At 40.3% G+C, this 20,868-nt stretch overlaps 1 protein-coding gene across 1 annotated transcript in view; it reads left to right on the top strand.

Moving 5' to 3' along the window:
- Positions 1–20,080, top strand: part of LOC140118364 (S-adenosyl-L-methionine-dependent tRNA 4-demethylwyosine synthase TYW1-like) — a 117,003-nt gene extending 96,923 nt beyond the window's left edge. Inside the window, exons 14-16 of the mRNA XM_072136201.1 lie at positions 6,071–6,181; positions 11,501–11,668; positions 19,488–20,080. Of these exons, the coding sequence (XP_071992302.1) occupies positions 6,071–6,181; positions 11,501–11,668; positions 19,488–19,709 (501 nt within the window). The 3' untranslated portion in view covers positions 19,710–20,080. The remainder of the gene's footprint in view (positions 1–6,070; positions 6,182–11,500; positions 11,669–19,487) is intronic.
- The last annotated feature ends 788 nt before the right edge of the window (positions 20,081–20,868 follow it).

The following is a 20,868-nucleotide window of genomic DNA, read 5'->3' as shown; positions in this document are numbered from 1 at the left end:
GCTATGAATGTCTACAACTAGCATGGTAGGCTTGTAGTTGAGTTCTTCCATCTTTTGGAAGGAAAGAGTGAGGTATAGGACCCACTTGAGTCACAAAGGTATGAAAGACAGTGTGGGGGGGTGGAGGTTGTTGAGAAGAAGGAAGAAATGAACTTTAGGTCACAGGACACATGAAGATGGGTTATTTACTTGCCCAGTGTCTGTGGACAGCCTCTGCATAGCTTGTTGTTTAGCCCTGTTCTTAACTTAAGACTGGAGAGGGAGAAAGAGCTGTTTTTTACTATTTGGGGAAACGAAGATTGCAGTATCTAGGATACAAGAAATTTTGAATGCATTAGTTAGAGAAACCGCAGGGAATTGGCTTTTTTGTTTTGCAGCCCTGACCCCAAGAACCATCTGTTGAATTAATCTACTTTACTAGTAAACACTGTCTGTGCCCTTTTTGACAATTCTCAGTGAGCCTTTTGAATATGGGTGATATTTTGCTTTTTTGCTTTTTTCTGCGTGCAAATGTTGCTTTTTTGTCTGAAGCAGACTGTTGCATCTAATCAGACATCTGTTTTAATTAGGATACGAAAAAAATCTATACAAATTAAATTGTTGTTCAACATCTGGAATTTCTATCTACTGTGGGGAAATCTATAATTTTGTTTGTTGTGCAGTTACATATTCGGTTTAGATGAGTGAAGCTTTACGTTCTTCATTTGGTTATAAAACTAATGGAACATGGTTACAATCTTGTTTTATCACAGAGTATTGCTAGTTTTGTTTTCTTTTACAACACTTTTTTGGAGCAAACAACTGTTTCTTTGCCTGTAATAATCATGTGTCCCAATAGCAAGAGGCTAAAGTGTACACGTGTGAACCAGTTTTTGGGTTGATGAGTCTTCATCAGTTCTGGACATTTATGTTATTTCTCTATAAAAATAGAATGGGTATTCTACATAAGTTTTAGAAATGATGCTTACATGGCACCTAAGACAAGACAATGGGGCACATGTATCATTTGATTTCTCCTGCATCTCTGCTGTCTTGTGTATCTCAGAAACCCATGCAAACACAGAGAGAACATACAGGATACACTATTCCATTGGCAAATCGCAGTAAAAAGGCTACAACATCAAATATACCATAATTTTAGGATATTCACGAAGTGTGGTTCAGTTAAGAGTAGTATTCTTTTTATTGGAGAAAATGCATAAAAAACATGCAAAGACGAGTATCCAATAGAGCATGAATAAGGCGTGACAGCCAAAACATGTAGGTCCATGGGTTCCTCTATTGCAGTGATGGCAAACCTTTTAGAGACTGAGTGCCCAAACTACGACAAAGACCCGCTTATTTATCGCAGAGTGCCAACACAGAAATTTCATTTGTGATTTATACTCCCTTCTCTGTCACAGTTTTCATTGATACCAGCCCCTGAGGACACCAATAAAGCAGAAAATAGTCCCAGGTAACGCTGTCACTTTAAAATAGCGCTGTGCACAGCAAGTCCTGGGCTGTCTGAGACTGCAGGAAGATACCTGGACTCATCTCTGGTGATGGCCTGAGTGCCCACAGAAAGGGCTCGGAGTGCCACCTCTGGCACCAGTGCCATAGGTTAGCCATCACTGCTCTATTGGATACTCGTCGTTGTATGTTTTTTATGCATCATCTCCAATATAGATGAATACTACTATTTTAACTGAACCATGCTTCCTGAATATGCGGATTTGTGCTGAGATCGAGTCCAGTTCTTGTTCTATGATGTGCTGAAGCCTGCATGAAGATCTACGAGCATCTGAACCTAATCGGAGGCTCAAGTGGGAAGTGGGGTGAGCTGGATTCGCAAGCAGTGCATCTCGTCTTTTTGTTTTATGATCTTAAGATGTTACAAATTATCATGCATATCAGACAGTAATACTGATTGTCATAAGCATTTATCTATATATGAAATATATCCATATAATATGTGATGGAGCACTGATGTATAATGGAAGACGCAAAGAAAGAACAGCACACTACAAAAAGCAGCAAATATTAGATGTGCCCTTTAACCCCTTAGGGACGTGGCCCTTTTTTTCGATTTTGCATTTTCATTTTTCACTCCCCACCTTCAAAAATCTAACTTTTTTATTTTTCCATGTAAAGAGCTCTGTTTGGGCTTGTTTTCTGCGTAACAAATTGAACTCCATAGTGATGGTATTTATTATTCCATGCCGTGTACTGGGAAGCAGGAAAAAATTCAGAATGCAGTGAAAATGATGAAAAACGCATTTGCACAGTTTTCTTGTGGGCTTGGATTTTACAGCTTTCACTGAGCACCCCAAATCACATGTCTATTTTTATTCTTTGGTTCTGTACAATCACGAGGATACCAAATTTGTACAGGTTTTATAATGTTTTCATACATTTAAAAAATTAAAACCTTCTGTACCAAAAAAAATTATTCATTTTGCCATGTTCTGGCACTAATAACTTTTTCATACTTCAGTGCACGGAGCTGTGGGTGGTGTCATTTTTTGCGACTTTTGATTACGTTTTTAATGATATATTTTTGAGGACTGTATGGGCTTTTGATCACCTTTTTATAGAATTTTTAATATTTTTCAAGATGGCAAAAAAGTGGCATTTTCGACTTTGGGCTCCAATTTCCGTTACGGGGTTAAACGCTGGGGAAAAAATCGCTAATATATTTTGATTGGACATTTTGGGACGCGATAATACCTAATGTGTTTATGATTTTTACTGTTTATATTTATATCAGTTCTAGGGAAAGGGGGGTGATTTAAGTTAACGGTAAGTTAACCTGACCGCGGCACTTAACAGATTTAACTGCCCCGATCGGTGCCAGCACTTGAGTTTCAGAAGTTAAATCAGTTTTGTGAGTAGCTCTACCCCAAACACCTTATAACATTATCCATTTGTTATAATGGGGCTTCTGACAAAATGGGCAGATCTGAGCTCACTGTCCCTCTTTGGCTCTGTTTTTACCTGTAGTCATGTCACTGGAGTTGTCCTCCGTAAGTGTGACTACATGAACACCGTATGATTGTTCTTGTCATGTTCAAAAGAAAACTGTAAATGCTAAGCATCAAGGAAACCCTTGGAAGGCTTTTTCATTTAGTATTAATAATGTTATGGTTTTGTAAGCTGTACACTGGTGAAAAGCTTCCACAGCAGCATGCAATAAGACTTAATATCCCACGTCAGAAATCTTTCACTGCCTTCTACCCACGTCTCCAGCATAGGGTGATTATTTATGAGCAAGGCTTCAGAAATATTCCCAGTGTCCTGTGGTACAATGTGTGACTCATACATGAACTGGCCATTATCAATGTTCTATTGCAGCACAACACAGAACTATGTCGGCTCTATTATAGATTTCTCCATGGCCTCACAAATGTATTTTATTTTATTTTTTTTCTTTTGACATAAGCAGTATTTATAAAAGTGGCACCTGTGATCTTGTTTTCCTTCTAATAAAAGAATCTGAAAAGCACACCAGGGTTAGAATTCTGTACTGCACGTACTGTAAGACAATGAAAGCCACGGTGTTCTAATCGCACTTTCTTTTGCTACACACATGTAGGAGTAAAGGGAATAAGCAGCATATGCATGTAGGTGCAGTGCTGCGGCTCCCCTCCAATCTATAAATCTCCTTTTGTTTCATGTTTTTATATTGATCTTCACAGTGACATTACATTATTTCAGCTCTATATAGGAAGGAATTATAAGGTCATTGATTTTGGCTAAGGGGGAAACTATGCTGTGTTGGTTTCCAGCTGTTTTATATGTGTGTCACCAGTCTAGTGGTCACAGAGGAGCATGAGGCTGGATTACACAGGCCCATTAACATTACATTGTGGGTCACACATTTTTCAACTTGTCACAAAACGTCTGCAGAATAAAGTCTTAATACAAACATTATTTGCAGTTTGAGTAATGATATAAAACTAATGTGATTCTAAAGGTATATTGGACCTCATACCACCTCTTCACCTCCCCCTCTCTTTTGGTATCCCACAAGGCTCTGTCCCGGAACCAATAGTCTTTTCCATCTATACTTCTGGCCTAGGACAGCTCATTAAGTCCTATGGCTTTCAATACAACTCCTATGCTAATGACGCATATGTCTTTTCCAGATATCGCCTCTCTTCTAGCCAGAATTCCAAAGTGTCCATCAGCCATATTCTCCTTCTACTCTGTTTTCTAAAACTTAACATGGACAAACGGAACTCATAATCTTTCCTCCACCTAACACATCCCTCCCACCAGAACTCACCAGACAATTCATTGCTTCACGCCCTAAAGTTTCCTGCCTTGGAGTTAAACTACTAGCAAGAGTTAGATAAAATAAATGCGATACTCATCGAAGGTCCTCTTCATACCAATTCTGGCGTTGGTCTTCTTTAATGTTGACAAGCCAGGATCGCCTGGAAAAAGAGTCAGCCTGGACCCGGCCTACTTTTTCTATGTCTTGTGCTCTGGACTGCTAATTATTCACACCTCTCACGTCACGTCACATTCACGCCTCTCACGTGACGTTAGAAACGCTGATGGCAACTAATATATATGAACAGACCCTAATACACATACACAAGACACACAAAGTTTCCACAACCAGTTCAGACGAGCATGAAGGGAAGATAGTATTACTAAACGACTAACTGTACATCAGGGGAGTACTGGAGTAAAGAGGTTCACCACAACAAGAAATTATGACTCATTTTTGTTTATTTACCCATAAATGGTATGAGTTGTATTTACCATCCATTTAGATGTGGGTTTAACCCTTCCTGTTCTGCACATTTTACACAGCTGCAGCCATTTCCAGCTGTTTTATAGTCCAAAAACTGAAATCTAATCAGCTGCTGTAATAGTGTTGGTTTTAAACATATTTTTGCACCTGTAAGAAAGTTAGGCATTGTGGGTATGTCTGTGATAAGTAGACAGACAAGACAGAATATACCCAGCAGCTGACATCTCACTGTGCCTTAGGCAGACTGCAAATCCCTGTTTATATAGCAGCAGTCAGAGGAAATTTGTCCAAGCAGCAGAAAAGGCCATAGAAAAGGATATTGTTCTGCAATAGAACTTGTAGCTGTCATTAAGGCTACATTCACACGACCGTATGGGGGATATATATACGGGCGATGTATATACGGTGTACATAGGTCCCCCATATACTTCTATGGCGGCACCGTACCAATCCTTAGCCCGTAGACAGATGGAAAATGTCCTTTCTACGGAATACGGCGCCATGCGCTGTATATTCCTATGGAGAGGGGCTTGGGCGAGCTGTGCTCCTCTCCGCAGCGCCGATGTATGCCCGCCGTACTACGTGTGAATGTAGCCAAAGTCTGTAAATAAAACGGTGCAGTGAGTTGACCCTAATGAATCTGAAATATATTTTGTCCCTGCCAGGGTTTGGTGTACTTGTGAATGGGTTTGGCAGGAGAAAGTTAAGTATTCCACAGGTCTTGGTCAACTTGCTGTTACATGCATATGTGAAGCAGGTATGAGGCTTTATCTGCAACCACCGTCATATAAGGGCTGCGGTCGATTCAATGGGTTTTTCTTTGATTCCAGATTTGTAGAATGACATATAGTGATCTATTTTACTGCAAGTGTAATTGGATGTTACATGCCAATCATAGGGCATCAAACATCTACAAAAACCATCAGAAGTTTCTTGCAATATTGAGCTACAAGCCAGATGCCTAGTTACAGATTGTCCGTTAACCTCATGCCACATTCAAAGGCTGTTGTGGTGTACAATAAACCACTCTTTCATCGTGGACTGCCCTGAACGTACTATCATGGCCTGCAGATGGGTTCCTATAGACAGCACCCTAATTACAATATGTCTATTGTATGGCATTTCATACTAGCCTTTGAACAGGACTCCTAAAATATTTGAGTACTTACAATAAGTTATTTTACTTGCTGTCTTGTAACGGCACCTTTTAAATTGATTATTTATATCATTGTACTAGTGTTTGGTTTTTGGTGAACAATGTATAGATATTTATTTCAATTTGCAAAAGTTTAAAATCAATCAAAATTACTTTGATTTGTTTTATAGCAACAACGGACCGTATACCGGTTAACCCTTGTAAAAGCATGGAATGTGGATGAACTTAATGCATATGCAAATTTGGTCAAACTTGGAAATCCGGACTTCATAGAAGTTAAGGTAAGATTCCATATTACTAAATCTGTTTTATCCAGCAGGCAATGTAAAATTTAATGTGTTAATGTAAAATGGACACTGTTAATTATTCAAATCGCTCTCTGTTGATTTCTTATGTCTGCACACGGTTAACCAAATGCCTTTTTAACCAATCCCTGTTCTGGTTGTGTCTTACTTTCATGAGTCTACAATGCAGCTCCCTTTACACACTACACTAGTCACGTGCCATTGTACAAGCCCCTGGCAATGGAAGATCTGGGGTGAGCCATGTGAATTTGGTTGACCTGGCTGTTGTTTTAAGTGGAAATGTGTAGCTACAACATGTGCAAGATTATCAGGATGTCTTCAGAAGGTGTTAAAGTACAAAATGATCTTTACATATGTAGTACTGTTGCAAGTTACTGTCCGAATGTACAATAGAGAAAATAAAATCTATGTTTTGTACAAGAAAAGCATGTTACAAATCCATCCTCTAGGACAGGTTATCAGTAATCTGCAATCGCTGCACATCCAGCTGAGGAATTATTATTGCTGTAAACTGAAATAGTTTTGTAACCAGGACAATTAATTAGCTTGTTTGTCTGCTTGCTGCATATAGACTTTAGAGAATAGTGGTATCAGCAAGTTTATTGACCGAATGTTAAAAGTATAGATCACTGTAAATATTTATATTGTTGTGTCACTTGATAAGATTATCTCACCGAGGACATGCCTGGCAATTTGCTAGTATGTGCCATCTACAGGTGCATCACAATAAATTAGAATATAAGCAAAAAGTTATTTTTTTGTTCAGTAATTCAAAAAGTAGAACAAGAGTTTATTTAATGTTGATAATTATGGCTTAGGGCCAGGGAAAGCACATAATTTGTCGTCTAGTTAACTGTATGTACTAAATATCCTAGTGTTGGTCTCTATGTAGGTTGAATCTTAGAAGGACTTTAAACCTGCACCATCATTTGGGCTATTACAGGTTTGTCATATGCAGAGACGGGGTGCTTTCTATAAGGAGAGTACCCCTCAGACCTGCTGGGGCAGCACAACCATTGACAGAATCTTGGAGTACGCATTCCTCATCTATGAACTCCTCCTTTATTTACTGCTCCAACTTCTACTCCTGTTGATGGGTCTGCATTACATAAATTGACTTATTCTGCACACTATTCCAATATAATTTTTACCTATAAATCATCTTCTCAGCTGGCCAATAAGAGGTATCGACAACTGAAGATTCTTCATTATTTATTATGTCTAACGATACTTCCACTCTACAGTAATAATAAATATAGAAATAGTCTATTGATCATACTTTTACACAAGAATGGGTACAACCACAGTAGAGGTTGCACTATATTTTTTCTCTAGAAAATTAAAAATTCTCCTCTTTTAAGTAATAGTAATACGCATAGGAGTTTAAGATGGTTATTTATACCAGGCAGGGCCTCATTTATTTATTTTGTTTTACTCTGGAGGGGAGGATTGGGAGGCGCTTTACTCAACTTACATACTTTAAAATATTAACTGAGATAGGAGTTAGCAGGGAGCACATTGTGTACCCTGCTGTTTTATATACAGATCACAAGTAGAAGTGATCTATGTAAACGGCCCATTAGATCATTGTTAATACTGACTTGTTACACATGGACATGCAGAAAAGATGCACATGGCTTCTTCCCTCCATGGCTATCAACCCTTTCTACTCTTGGAATCCGCACAGCGCTGTGACGGGGGACTGATTGCATCAACCCCCTATCAAATGAAAGAATACTGCCTATGACACCAGACCAAATGCTCTCTATCCTATTTGGTTTACAGAGCAGTTTTTGAATAGTGCTCTTTGGCGGGCAGGTGGTTTTTAGAACAGTGTATTTTCGCCATGAGTTATTCGCACAAACAGCAGCTAACTCGTAGTCCTATCAACTTCTATTGGGCATATTCATATTGCATGCATCATGAGGCACGGTGCAGCACTACACTGGAAAAGTTCTGACTGCCGCACCGCAGAATATAGGTCAGGTCTATCTTGTGTTCTGGGCAGTCAATTCCTACAAATCTTGCCGGGCTGAGCAGCAAACTGCACACAGCCTGTTGCTTGTTGCTGTAAAATACGTGTGTTCGAGTGCATGGGACCTAAACACAATGCGAACACAATCTTGTCAGTGTGGCTATTCGTGCACACCCATAAATACATGCATTACATATGGCACACCAATACTGCACATACAATTATACACTCTATACAGTGTGCATATATATACATACATACATACATACATACATACATACATACATCCAATATATGATACTTCTATAGTACACAGTTGCTTTAAAACACTTACTCCCTGCGATAGATACAGAGGTCTTCAGAAAAGATCCAAACTCCCCCACAATATCAGCAAAAGGGGTCTGGACTACTTTGCTGATAATAGAGAAGGAGGCTGCAGAGGAAATGGTGTCTGCAGTCTGTTCTGTATGACCTTCATAGACTTGAGAACTGGGATCCCCTTCCTTTATAGCTATGACGGCTGCAGGAAAGGGAGAGGCACCGCTCCAGCACAGTCTGGGGCCCCCACCTGCTGTTTTGTCATGTGACTGGAGAATCGGTGGTCTGTGCACAATTGCTGCAGCATTAAAAGGACATTAATGTGACTGCAGCTTGTGGCCAGGACCGACTGTGAGAGGAGAAAAAGTCCTGTGAGGATTTAACCACATGGGGCTTTTTTGAAGGAGTAAAATTGTTTTTTCGCTCATTTCTCGCTATCCACCTTCAAAAATCCATAACTTTTTAATTTTTACGCGTACAGACCTGTATGAGGGCTTATTTTGTGCGTAACAAATTTTACTTTTCCGTAATGTTATTTATTTTAACATGCCTTGTACTGCTAAGCTGAAAAAAAAAATCCAAATGTGGAAAAATTTAAAAAAAAAACATGTGCGTCACGTTCTTGTGGGCTCAGTTTTTACGACTTTGACTGTGCACTCAAAATAACACCTCAGCTTTATTCTTTGGTTTGGTGCGATCGCGATGATACCAAATTTATATAGGTTTTATTGTATTTTAATACATTTTCAAAAATTAAACGAATGTCTACAAAAAAGACATTTCGCATTTCGGACATTTGAGCGCCATTTCCCGTCTCCGCCGGCTGTAAACGTTTTTATATTTTGATCGGGCATTTTGGGACGCGGCGATACCTAATGTGTCTGTGATTTTTACTGCTTATTATGTTTTATATCAGTTCTACCGAAAGGGGGGTGGTTTGAATTTTTAATATTTTTATTAATTTTTTTTATTTTTTTAAACTTTTTTCACTAATTCTTAGACCATCTAGGGTACATTAACCCTAGATGGTCAGATCGCTCCTACCATATATTGCAATACTACTGTATTGCAATATATGTTATTTTTGCAGCTTATTCATTACAATGAGCCACTGGCTCATTGTAACGAATCTGCAGAAGCCATGTAGCCTCGGGTCAAACGAAGACGCGAGGCTACCATGGCAATTGATCGCCGGCCCCCGATGACGTTCGGGGGTGCGGCGATCGGAATAAAGATGCGACTTTGCCGGTGGCAATGAAAGGGTTATTAGCCACGATCGGTGCAAGCACCGACCGCGGTTATTAGCGGTGGGGGTTTGCTGCAATATGCAACAACCCCCACCCTTGTATGAAGAGGACTCAGCCTGTGAGCCCTCTTCATACACTCCCTGTACCTCTGCGCCGTAGAGCTACGGCGCAGAGCGTTAAGGGGTTAATGAGGCCCCTAAACCACATTTTTTAAAAATGCTTTATTTAAAAAAAAATATATAATATTTTGAGTGTACTTGTATTATTTATAGGAAATTGCATTATGAGATCACTGTCAGCTTGAAACCAGAGATTTGTCTTTTCTACAAGAATAAAGTATCCACTTGTTATAGTTGTTTAATATACTAATCAATAAAAGCCGCTTAAAGGATATCTACCACCAGAATCAACAATTATAAACCAAGCACATTGATATACTGGTGTGTGCCGTCTCTGGCAGGATCTGCTCTTTTAGTTTTTTATGCCCTGGTTTCCATAAGTTTTATGGAGCCTGTAGCCCCCTCAAGCTTAAGCTTTTTATGCCCTTGTTTTTAAGAAATGCTATAAAATCATGCAAATAAGCCTATGTCCTTTACGGCAGAGTACCGGCTGCACCCAAAAAAACATTTTTTTTTTACCAGGGACCGGGCCGGGCTAAACCTCTTACCATGGTCGCTGGAAAATAAAATTGGGTGCCCTGCAAATAGTACACGTCTAACCGCAACCCATATAATGTGCCATATACTGCAGCCCCAGTTTTAAAATGATCCCCTTTCCTTTTTCTGTATCCCCCTTTTAATGTTTTAATAAGAAGACCGCTACAGAAAAGTGGATGTTATAAAACCCTTTTTCCATAGCAACCCCCACACTCCTATAATGTCCCCTTGTCTTTGGGCTTTTCACTTTGAGGAAAAAAAAATATACATCACATGTACACAAGTATAAGCTGTGTGTAATCCAAGGTACCTAATTTTACCTCAAAAAATAGGAAAACTTGGCCAGGAGTATAGGCTTAATTTGGGAAAAACAGCTGCTACTCTTTAATAAAATGTCTGGCAGTGACCTCACTCATTTAATAAAATGTACAGCAGCAGCCTCCCCTCCACTAATAACATGTCCAGCAGCAACCTCCCTCATTAACATGTCCCAGCAGAAACCTCACTTCACTAATAACATGCCCCATCAGCGGCCTCCCCTCACTAATAACATGTCCCAGCAGTGGCCTCCCCCTCATTAATAAAATGTCCCCAGCAGTACTTTCCCATTAACTGTCCACATCGAGGGCCCCATTTAAAAAACAAAGAATACACTCACCTCTGGCACTCCTCTCCGCCCCGTGACTCCGACTTAATCTCTCCTCAGTGCGGGCAGAGGCACATCTATGCTCTCTGCCCGCATGCACCTTCTATGACGCTGTCACTGCTTGATGACATCATCATAGCGGGTGCATGTGGCAGAGAGTATAGACATGCCTCTGCCCACACTGTCGGGAATCTAAGATGAAAACAGGAACCAGAGGATAAAGAGAAGTGCTGGAGGCGAGTATCCCTTTTTTAATTTTTTTTACCACGGCCTGGCACAGGTTATCCCGCGGCCCAAACCTGGCAGTTTAAGACCACTGCTTTAAGGGTTTTCATTACAAATTAATTACTATACAATAAAAGACAGTTTTCGTAAAACACTTGACAATATATTGTAGACTGATTTTTATGTTTTTCTAATGTATATTGATTTTGCTGCTTTTTATTATTGAAGGGTGTGACCTATTGTGGAGAGAGTTCTGCTAGCAATCTGACTATGGCAAATGTGCCTTGGCATGAAGAGGTTGTTCACTTTGTCCAACAGTTAGCACATTTGCTCCCTGATCATGAAGTTGCATGTGAACATGAACATTCAAATTGTATGCTGATAGCTCATAAAAAGGTAGGTACTTTCTAGATCATTTACTTAAAATGTCTTTATCCAAAATTTAATTAGTATTCAAATTCTTACAAATGTTGAAAAACACTTTTTGGGTAATCTGAGGCCCTATAACACAATGGGGCAGATTTATCAAGCAGTCTGAAAGTCAGAATATTTCTAGTTGCCCATGGAAACCAATCACAGCCCCCCTTTAAAATATTCATGAGCACTGGTAAAATGAAAGCTGAGTTGTGATTGGTTGCCATGGGCAACTGGAAATATTCTGACTTTCAGACTGATTGATAAATCTGCTCCATTATTCTTAATGATTATTGTGTTTTTCCTAATGGTTAAAAAGATTTTCTTAAAATTAAATGAATCGATAATTGTACCTCTCAATTCCTAACCCCTTCCCCACATCTCTATTTCACTTTGTGGTTGTCCACTAGACAAAGGCCACGAGGCAATACAGTTTTTGGGGTTTTCTGGAATTACGTTTAAAAGGTTCCAGGGGTATAAAAATAACATATATGCTCCTCTGTACAGTGCATCATGCCACAGTCTGTCAGCACCGTCCTTTGTTTGTATACATAGCCTCCGCAGTAACCTGAAGTCACCACTGTGTGCCATGCTATCCAGGCTCTGCATTGAGACCAATGGTGATATAAGGTGGCACACTGCACCAGAGAAATGGAAGTAGATGTTCTTTTAATTTTTATACACTCTGTTGCACCTTCCATCGAGATAAAGTGCCTTGCCACTTTTCATGAGTAAATTGCGGAACATGACAAAATTCAAAACCACCAAACTCTCAATCCAATAAAGCCTTCTGTCACTGTGAACTGGTATCTGGGAATTCTTGATTCTGTACTCCTTCTGCACATCTTATCCCATGAACATGAAAATTAGGCGCAGTTTCCCTTTGCCTTTTGTGCATTTTGCAAGGTTTTGTGTTTGTCCTTGGTGTCCAAACACGAGCGACCTCATTTGTTCACAGCTTTTGAATGAATTTAAGGCAACTTTGCAATGACTGACGGCTGTAATATCATTTAAGTGAATCTTCCAGTACCCAGTGGGGAGCAGCATATAGAATCTATTCTGCTGTCGTTTCTTGTATTACCATAAAGCTGATAAGGAACAAATCGTTTTCTCTTTTATGGAACGGAATGCAAAATAAAAACCTAGAAATAATAACAGAGCAGCAAAAGCCATAGCGCACAGTATTGCAAGTTACTATAGTCTTTAAGAATTTTACTTTGATCAGTATCATTCTCAGAAATGACAGTTTACAGAACGATTGCTTTGTCATCAGATTTCACAGTCTCCATTCTCCATCAAATAGAATGAGTGACAAGGAAGATGACTGAGCACATGAATATACTGCCATACATTATTATTCTTATAAAAGTTCTGTGTCCTACATTAGAAAGTGCTGCCCACAGCCAGGATGAGCACTCAAGCTCCATCTTGTAATGACCGCTGAAAGATGGACATGAGACCAGGGCCATCTCCTACAATTACAAACTTTTCCAAGGCCTATAATTTGACCATTGGTAAAGTTTTAGTAGAAAAAATTCTGCCTGTCAGACTTGTGGGGGCTCGGCTTAAGCTGTTGCTAAACTCTCTGCTGTATTTGAATTTAGTTAGTGTTTTGTTCACGGTTGGAGCTCTTGGCATTCTTTTATACAAAGGATTTAAAATAAATCTATATATCTTCACACATTATATGTAAATTTGTATAATCAATTTCTCCCTTCCATAGTGTCTAAGAATACTATGCTCTATCCATTGCTAAACTTTTTAACATCCACAGAATCCAATTTTTTCTGTTAGAAATAAAGCTGGGGTGCAGTGAGCTACAAAAGGTTGAATCATTCTCTGCTGGTGCTTGGGATTTGTAGGTTCTGTCATTTTAATATGGCTTTCTTTTTATAATGTCGTCTTATATATTCAGGTAATTAAAGTTGATCAGAACAGCACTTAGTGGGAAAGGCCTATGCTTACTGTGCATGCTCTCTGAAGAACAATATAGTTCATAATTTTTTAATTACCGAGAAAGGTCCCTCTTATTATAAAACAAACTATGGAAGGTGGACCTGACCAGATTCTAAACCAAACATCTGTACAGTGCACGATCATGTCTGCTGTCCAGTTTTTAGTTACACTACTAGTATACCAGTCAGGTGGGGTGTTAAATATCCTTTGACATTTCTCATAAAAGAGGGAAAGCTTCAATCGTTTACCAATAAAATAAAACATCCAAAGTCATATGCAAATGAGCTGTAGAAAACCAGAAGCATTCTTTCAGAGGACTCTATCTTGGGCTTTATAGTACTTATAACTTTATGTGAGAGCTTCGTATTTCATATTGTTCTAATGGTTTTACCAAATTCTCATTCCCCCTTTAAAAACAAACAGAAAGTTGCCCATATTGTGCTGCTTGCCCTTTTTCTTTTCAAAGTTCTTGCAACTTCTGTTCTGAAAGTGTTTACCAATGCTGAGAAAGATTTTTGTCAGCAACTACCTTCCTCTTGTATCTACCCTGAATCTAAGTCGAATTCAATCTGCCCACAGATCCCATGATGCCTTGTGTTTTCACTCAAAGTAATTTAACATTAAATTCATTTAAATTCCAACTGAATAACTGAATAAATCCACTGAACACTGCACAGTGTACATACAGGATGTATAAGATGATTAGCCTGGCAGCTTCCATCACATGGAAAAGCTGGGGACATAGGATTTCTTCGTTATTACAAGTAAACCAGTTACATGAAGTGTATGGCATGTGCTGTGTAAGCACTAAGAGTTAATAGCTTCCCTGCACAGAGATTATAGTGCAGGGAAGGTGGAGGAAGGAGACTGCACCATGAGGTGAAGAGAGAGACAGTTTTTCTTTTAGAATTGCAGACTGGGATGGAGGAACTCATAGGGAACAGGAGATATCTTGCACCTCACTATTCTGTGTAGGAGATATCTGTACACAGCTCTGTACACACTCTGCTCTGCTACATACACAGAAAGCTCTCTCACACAACATCCTCCTCTGTGAGCAGGGAGCAGCAGCCCCACCCTTCTTGTGAGAACGTAGATTTCTTTATCAGACTGATTCACATGTCTTGTCAGAATAGGCAGCGGAAGGAGCTACTTAAGCAAATATGATGGACAAAGTTGTTCTACATTCCAAGAGCTTTTGGTTTGTGAGAAAAAAACTTTAGTTGCTCTGTAAATCGCCCAAAACTTGTGATATTTTTTTTTTTTTTTAGCTACAGAAGTGCAATAATCCTTTCATTTCATACCCTCCCTGAGGGTACTAGTAGTGTAATAGGGTAAATCTGATGACTGAGTATTATAGCATTGCAACGGCTTTCATTTTAGCATTGAGCAACTTGTATTTGTTGTAAACTGCACCACATTGAGTACTGGCAGGGCGGCCACTAGGAATTTTGGGGCCCCTAACCGGAAGATTTTTGTGGGCCCCCACTGGCATCCATTCCCACATTGATACCAAATATTTAATACACTATTTATTTATTTTTTTTTTTTACCAAAATATTTTTAATCCATGACAAGCTGGACTCTTGACAGGCCCCTACTCTATTACACATGCCCGCTGAGTATACTGATAGCCCCCATTCCATAGTCCGCTGCAGTCAGCCACCGAGAGTCCACAGTCAACTACCCCCAGTTCACAGCAGATGCCCCTCTTTAATGAAATGTTCACAGCAGATGCCCCTCTTTAATGAAATGTTCACAGCAGATGCCCCTCTTTAATGAAATGTTCACAGCAGATGCCCCTCTTTAATGAAATGTTCACAGCAGATGCCCCTCTTTAATGAAATGTTCACAGCAGATGCCCCTCTTTAATGAAATGTTCACAGCAGATGCCCCTCTTTAATGAAATGTTCACAGCAGATGCCCCTCTTTAATGAAATGTTCACAGCAGATGCCCCTCTTTAATGAAATGTTCACAGCAGATGCCCCTCTTTAATGAAATGTTCACAGCAGATGCCCCTCTTTAATGAAATGTCCACCCCAGATGCTTCCCTTTAATGAAATGTCCACCCCAGAGGCTTCCCTTTAATGAAATGTCCACCCCAGAGGCTTCCCTTTAATGAAATGTCCACCCCAGAGGCTTCCCTTTAATGAAATGTCCACCCCAGAGGCTTCCCTTTAATGAAATGTCCACCCCAGAGGCTTCCCTTTAATGAAATGTCCACCCCAGAGGCAACCCTAACAAATGAGAGAAGGTTGTGTGGGCACAGTTGCAACAGTATTACCTCAAGAAGACAATCCCAAGCAATCCAAATCTGATGGAAAGTATTATTTCACATTAGTTTTTAATAAATTATTGACATTTAACAATCCCTGTACTTTTATGGATTCTTCTAAAATGTAAGGTTCATGATATATTTTAAACTGAAAATAAGTGTGATTCCCCCCATGGCATGCATATATGGTTATATATTAGCATGAACTCACTATACATAGTGCATGTGTGCTGCATCATTGGAAGAAGCTGAAAAATCAAGACTTTGGCTTTCTAGATAATCTGCCAGAGCATGAAGGGTGAATATTTGGCATGGAGAAATGGAATTTCCCCTTCACATAGTGAAGGTCACAGCCACTCTTCTGATGATATTCTGTTCCATTATTGCTGGCATACATCTCTCAATGGCCTTAATGGAAAGAGCCCAGATCTTGCCAGCCCTTCTTCACATTTGGAATCCGGTAGCAGTGTACTTTATTAGAGGCCTTTGCTCTTTATGTTGTAGCAAAGTAAGCAGCCTGTCTATTATCCGCTCGGCCACAATAGCCCTCTTGTGAGTTTATCAGCATCCTCATCCTTATTATTTTTCATATAATTTGGCATATCTAAAAGGATTACAAAATCTTCTGTATAAACATTGGATTTGAAGGGACAAATTCCCCCAAGCATTATGCAAAAATGCAAGTCTAATATAATGTTATTAAGAGATTAGTTGTACAGTCTACGCAGTACCTTTAACCCCTTAAGGACCGGACCTGTTGCTCAGGTCTTGCTGGCACAGCAGACTTGTGATTTCTATTTCTTCATCATTGATGTAACCCCAGTATGGATCACTTTAGTTCTAGAAAGATGTTCTACTATGTTACACTGTAGAACAATGCTGTTTAGCGGCAGGTTAAAATTCACAGTAGAATTAACTTGACAATATCTGTGTGTTTCTTTAAACTACTGTTTTGAAATGTGCAGACACATACTGTATGCATGTTGGAAAATATTAAATAGATGCTCATAATGAATTTCTTACACAACGCTAAAGTAATCGCCTTTTGCATGCATCCATTCATATTTCCCTATCTCATTAAAGCAGAAACATATTTTGCAGTGAGCCATGTTTTCGTCCTGTAGCATGCTGTAATGATTTCTTTTAGGATTAAGTTCATCCCTATTCACAGAGGTCAGAGGCTCAATTCATGTGACTTTTTTAGCGGAAGCATACTGCATTTTAGGTAAATTGTGCCACAGTTAATATTTTATAGAGCCAGTCTGAACACTTGTAAGTTTCAGCAATAGATTAAGAGATTGAATATCTCTGTAGTAGAAGGCGGCCAAAATAACACACCACAAGCGCGTAACTCCGAAGTTAACATGCGAAAAGTAGCATGATATAGGTGTGGTTGGAATTGTTGTCAAAGGCTCTCTCCTGCTGTGCTAAAACTGTTTTTTTCTCCCTAGCCTGAGATCCACCTTGATATATCTATCAGCCCTAATTACAAAATCATCTTTAGATTTTCCTGACATGTGGGGCACTCCATGGTTGAGCACTAACCAAGAGCACCAAGGCCAGTGCAGCTTCTTTCACTTCCCATAATCCTGAGCTCTACTTTATACCACTAGCCGTTCTAGCACACAGATTACCACATACTTGCACTGTTACACAGACCTATAATCTAATACAGGTTTATGACTACTATACACACTGCCTGCTATGATGGATTTGTTAGCCAGGCTATTCAACAGATGCCATCACTCTCTACTCCTCCCAGCACAGTGGGGGTAGGAGTACAAAGAATGAAGGAGACCCCGAAGTAAGATGGAGCTTCTGCTTCCTGTAATTCTGTTCCTCTGAGCAGAAACCAGAATGAGCTCAGTGCATAGCATTACCCCCTCTTACCCCTCAGTCCTTACACTGCATCTCCGTTTCCCCAGAATACCAGGCTGATGGGAGAGGGCTGAGGCAGAATCATAGCAGAGAAACTGCTGCCGAATATTTGCTGGAAAAATATTAGTTTGCGGCTATAGAAAAAACTTTTATAAACTTGCGCTTTAAGGCAGTACATAGTGTATATTAAGTGAAGACAGACTGAAGTAAGGGAAGCATCGTCATATCCTGCAGAAGAGAACAGTAAATCTGAAGCTGATTGTGAGCAGTTTTTGGCTATACTAAGCAAATAGTTGCAAATAATGCCATTCTGAGGTGGATATCATTTGCTTATAAGAGGTGGTGGGGGCATTTTCCTCTGAAACTTCCCAATATATGTTATCAGATGTTAAAGGAAACCAACCACCTGAAGAACATTAAAAAAAAAAAAAACAACAACAACTATTAATACTCACTCCCGCTCCTCTTCTCCTAAAGGGGAGAATAGGAATAATTTGGGGCCAGGCTGGGACGGGCTATTTAAAAATAATAAACGTGTATTTGCCACCTCCGATGCTGACTATGTCCCGCGCCGTGGTCCGTCTCATCTGTGCGACGGTTTGTTTACAAGAAAGCCGGAAGCTCCCATCCGGCACCATCTCCCAGGGCTTAAAATGCTGAGAGGTTGGCAATGCATGGGAGGAACTGGCCTCCTCGCCGGCCAGAAGCTCCTTGTGCATGGCTTCTGTGCCCCTGTAAACAAACAGAGGCACAGATTAGATGGGCCGCGGTGCAGGACACCAGCAGCCCTGGAGGAGGTAAGTACACTTTTATTATTTTTAAATAGCCCAGCCAGACCCCAAGTAACTTTTTAAACCCCGATAACCCCTTAAATTTCGGCGCTGTCCGTCACTAATCTTAATACGCTGGGATGACCTAGAAAAGAAAGTTATAATTAGCAGCACGGAGCACAGGAACAAGATGTCCGACAATCGACTTCTAATTATGCATGCCACCTCCCTCTCCCATGATTGGGAGAGGGAGGTGGCGAGGGAGCGCTTAATTACCAGCTCGCAACGCAAACATCTTGTCCCTGCACATCTTGTGCTGCTAATTATAACTTGCTTTTCTAAGCCGAGGTACTTAATTTTAACACAAATAAAATGAGAAAACCTATTGCTTAGGGTGGTAACTACATTGGTCACAGCCTCCAGCCAGTATAAAACTAACCAGTCCCCTTCCCCCCAGTATATAGCAGGCCAGCCCCTTTCCCCCCAGTATATAGCCTACCGCTCATTGCTCCCCTAGTATATAGTCGGCCTCTGCCGTCCCCTTTCAATATGTAGCTTGCCAGCCCCTGCCCCAAGTATGCCAAGCCTTTTAAAAAAAATTTACAATGTAGTCACCTTTCCAATGCTTGCCAACGTCATTGTGCGCCAACCGGCATCATGCAGGGACCCGAAGAGGAGATGGAGCACCCAAAGTACAAAGGGGACCTTTGGGGGGGGGGGGGGTTGGAAAGGTGAGTGCAGTGTTAATTTTTTTTATTGACTCTATTTTTATGCTGAAAAACTGAAGTTATACTAGAGTATATACAGTATATTTTATATGGTAATACGATCAAAGCCATTTTTTTTTTTTTTTTTTCAAATCTTTGTCTTCTCATGTGAACCCTGTTTAATGTTCTCTTCTATATTGCTTCTCTCCTCCAGTTTAAGATTGATAATGAGTGGTGGACCTGGATTGACTATGAGAGATTTCAAGAACTGATCCGCAAGTATGAGAAGAGTGGAGGCACAGAGACCTTCACAGCTTTGGACTACATTGCAAAGACTCCCAACTGGGCTCTGTTTGGGTCCAATGAGCGGGGATTCGATCCTGTAGATACACGTTTTCAACGTAAAAATAAAACTAAGGACATCTCTGGGTGCTAGCTGACGATTAAGCCTCTTACGAGTCAATCTTTACTGTAAGGTTCCCATGTGTTGTCCTTGAATTTAATGCTTGGGAAAAGCATCAAACCTTGACAAAAAACTGCAGCTTTAAAACCAATGTAATTCCAAAGTGTACTTTTTAGATGATTCCCTGTATAGCAAAAATGTCAGACTATAGGTCAAACTTCAAACCTCTTTGGGGACAGGAAATGTACAATAATGAAACCTTTTTTGTTGGGTTGCTTAAGCATTGGTTACAATTGTTTTTAAATGTTTTTGCTTCATTAAATGATTTTAATATACCATTACTTTGAGAAAAATGTACTCAAGAGTTAGAAAATAAAGTAAACCATGTGAAGGTGTTGGGCAAATTTCAGGTTTCTCTTTATTTGTAATTAAAAAAGAAAAAAAAAGTGCAGCAAAGAACTAGTCTGTTTTTGAACATGATATGATTTTCTGTACTAATCATTATGTTCGCAGGTAAATACTGTCTAGATCAGGGGTCCTCAAACTACGGCCCGTGGGCCACATGCGGCCCGCGCACCCTTTCTATCCGGCCCCCGCCGCAGCAAGCAGAGCTGCTGTCATTTGTTACCTAGCCTCTGCGAACCCGGGTGCTGTGAGGAGGCCCAATTGACAGCGTGAGGAGACATTGGCTCCTGCAATGTCAATCACCGCCACAAGAGGTCGCCCTCTCTCCCTGCTCTTCCTGAGCTGATGGGTCAGTCGGATGCGGGGAGAGCAGAAGAGGCTGCTGAAGGAACACGCTGGACCCAGGTATGTATGAGATTTATTAGTACTGCTGGCCATTTTAGTGGATTGTGGGGACCCTGGTTATGATGAGGAGACATTATACCATGAGGGGGGCATGCATGAGGGGACATTATACCATGAGGGGGGCATGGAGAAGGGGACATTATACCATGAGGGGGGCATGGAGAAGGGGACATTATACCATGAGGGGGGCATGGAGAAGGGGACATTATACCATGAGGGGGGCATGGAGAAGGGGACATTATACCATGAGGGGGGCATGGAGAAGGGGACATTATACCATGAGGGGGGCATGGAGAAGGGGACATTATACCATGAGTGGGACATTCATGAGAGGACATTATACCATGAGGGGGGCATGCATGAGGGGACATTATACCATGAG

The sequence above is a fragment of the Engystomops pustulosus genome, chromosome 2 (assembly GCF_040894005.1).
Source record: "Engystomops pustulosus chromosome 2, aEngPut4.maternal, whole genome shotgun sequence".
Classification (NCBI taxonomy): Eukaryota; Metazoa; Chordata; class Amphibia; order Anura; family Leptodactylidae; genus Engystomops; species Engystomops pustulosus.
Note: the sequence above shows the minus strand (reverse complement) of the source record. Positions and strands in the feature narration are given on the sequence as shown.